Source organism: Canis lupus, chromosome 18, assembly GCF_003254725.2.
Source record: "Canis lupus dingo isolate Sandy chromosome 18, ASM325472v2, whole genome shotgun sequence".
NCBI lineage: Eukaryota > Metazoa > Chordata > Mammalia > Carnivora > Canidae > Canis > Canis lupus.
The window spans coordinates 40,033,457-40,035,540 of NC_064260.1; the positions used below are offsets into that span (position 1 = coordinate 40,033,457).

The 2,084-nt window shown below is 36.1% G+C and overlaps 1 protein-coding gene across 1 annotated transcript; it reads left to right on the forward strand.

Annotated features, from left to right (window-relative positions):
* Positions 1-248: 248 nt before the first annotated feature.
* On the forward strand, positions 249-1,256 carry LOC112663650 (olfactory receptor-like protein OLF2; the record flags this gene model as incomplete). Its single annotated transcript, XM_025452720.2, has 1 exon — positions 249-1,256. A coding segment is annotated over exon 1 (927 nt), but the record flags the coding sequence as incomplete, so codon positions are not given.
* Positions 1,257-2,084: the final 828 nt, after the last annotated feature.

Sequence of the window (2,084 nt, forward strand, 5' to 3'; positions counted from 1 at the left end):
TAATTTAGATGTGACTTTCAAATTATATTTGACCTGTGTTGAGACTTCATTCTTGATTGGCTACTGAGATAAAGCAGGGAAAGTGCACACAAGCCATATACTTTGTAGGTGATCTCCAAATTTAGAATCAAACTTTCCCTAAATACTATGTCAAACAATTTTAACTTTTAACTTTATCAGCAATATAACAATGATATATGTCCAGGTTTTTTTCTGAAATAAATCCTTTCTGACACATAGATTCTATTTTTCTGAGTGTCAAGAAGAGTTAAAACCTTGATATACCATTTCTTGATCATTTCTGTAGCATTTTAGAAAAATCAAGAAGAATGGATGGAAAAAATTGCTCTTCCGTGAATGAATTCCTTCTCGTGGGAATTAGCAATAAGCCTGGAGTTAAAGTGACTCTGTTTATCACATTTCTAATTATCTATCTCATCATTCTTGTTGCAAACCTCGGGATGATCATTTTAATCAGGATGGACTCCCAGCTTCACACACCCATGTATTTCTTCCTGAGCCATCTCTCCTTCAGTGACGTCTGCTATTCTACAGCAGTCGGACCCAGGATGCTGGTAGGCTTCATTGCCAAGAACAAGTCAATTTCCTTCTACAGCTGTGCTATGCAATTCTTGATCTTCTGTATTTTTGCAGATTCTGAGTGTCTACTGCTGGCAGTGATGGCCTTTGATCGGTACAAAGCCATTAGCCACCCCTTGCTCTATACAGTCAGCATGTCCAGCAGAGTGTGCTCCCTGCTGATGGCTGGGGTTTACATGGTGGGAATTATGGATGCTTCAGTAAATACAATATTAACATTCCGGTTATGTTTCTGTGAGTCGAATGTGATTAACCATTTCTTCTGTGATGTCCCACCTCTCCTCTTGTTATCTTGCTCAGACACACAAGTTAATGAGTTAGTGATATTCACCATTTTTGGCTTCATTGAACTGATTACTCTTTCAGGGCTTTTTGTGTCTTACTGCTATATTATCCTAGCGGTGAGAAAGATCAACTCTGCTGAGGGGAGGTTCAAAGCTTTCTCCACCTGCACCTCCCACTTAACTGCTGTTGCAATTTTCCAGGGAACTCTGCTCTTTATGTATTTCCGGCCAAGCTCTTCCTACTCCCTTGATCAAGACAAAATTACTTCATTGTTTTACTCCCTTGTGATTCCCATGCTAAACCCTCTGATTTATAGCCTACGGAACAAGGATGTGAAAGAGGCCCTGAAGAAACTTAAAAAAAACTTAAACTTAAAAAAATAAACTAAAAAAAAAACTAAAAAAAATTTTAAAAACTTAAAAATAAATAAAAAATAAGTGGTTTCATTGAAAACTTGCATGTGCATATTTTTCTCCCAGTCTTACTTATTCAAGAAAATCAAAATTGTTTTGACTAATATGGTATGATCTAAAAACTATCTGTAATACGTTTCTGCCGTACCCAAATGTGTCATTCCCTAAATACTCCATGGTTCATTTTATGTCTTGAGTTTGTATTTGGTAGTCTTTATTTGAAAATTTCTAGACTCCTAGTTTGCCAAATTTTTGTTTCCTCAATCTTTCATTTGTGCATAAATTGAATTTTCTAAATGTTATTGAGCATTTCATAGGTACTTATTCCATTTCTATGTGTTTTGCATTTTATAGCAAATCCAGTAGTTTTCACGCTGATGAATCTTGTCTTCTAATGGAAATGGCAAATATTAATTAAATATTTTTCAAATTTTTTATGATAAACTGTAATTATGCCATAAGTAAAAAGACTGAGCCCTATGCACAACGTTCAAATATAGTGAAGAATGTTGAAAAGTGCTTTCTGGTAATGGAGACAATCTGGGATCTAAATGAATAGTAAGCATCAAAGGAGAGAGACATGTAAGTAGAGAAACCATTCTATGAAGATGGATCAGCAACTAGAAGGTTGTCAGTGGCACAAGACCTTAATAGTTTCTGTGGAATTCAAAGAAAACCAGTGGATTCTAGTGCCACATTTCACAAATCAGTCACTTCCTCCAGGGACTTTCCTTCTTCCAGCATTTGTTAATCTTGGTTCACACACCACCCTGTGTCTGGGAACAT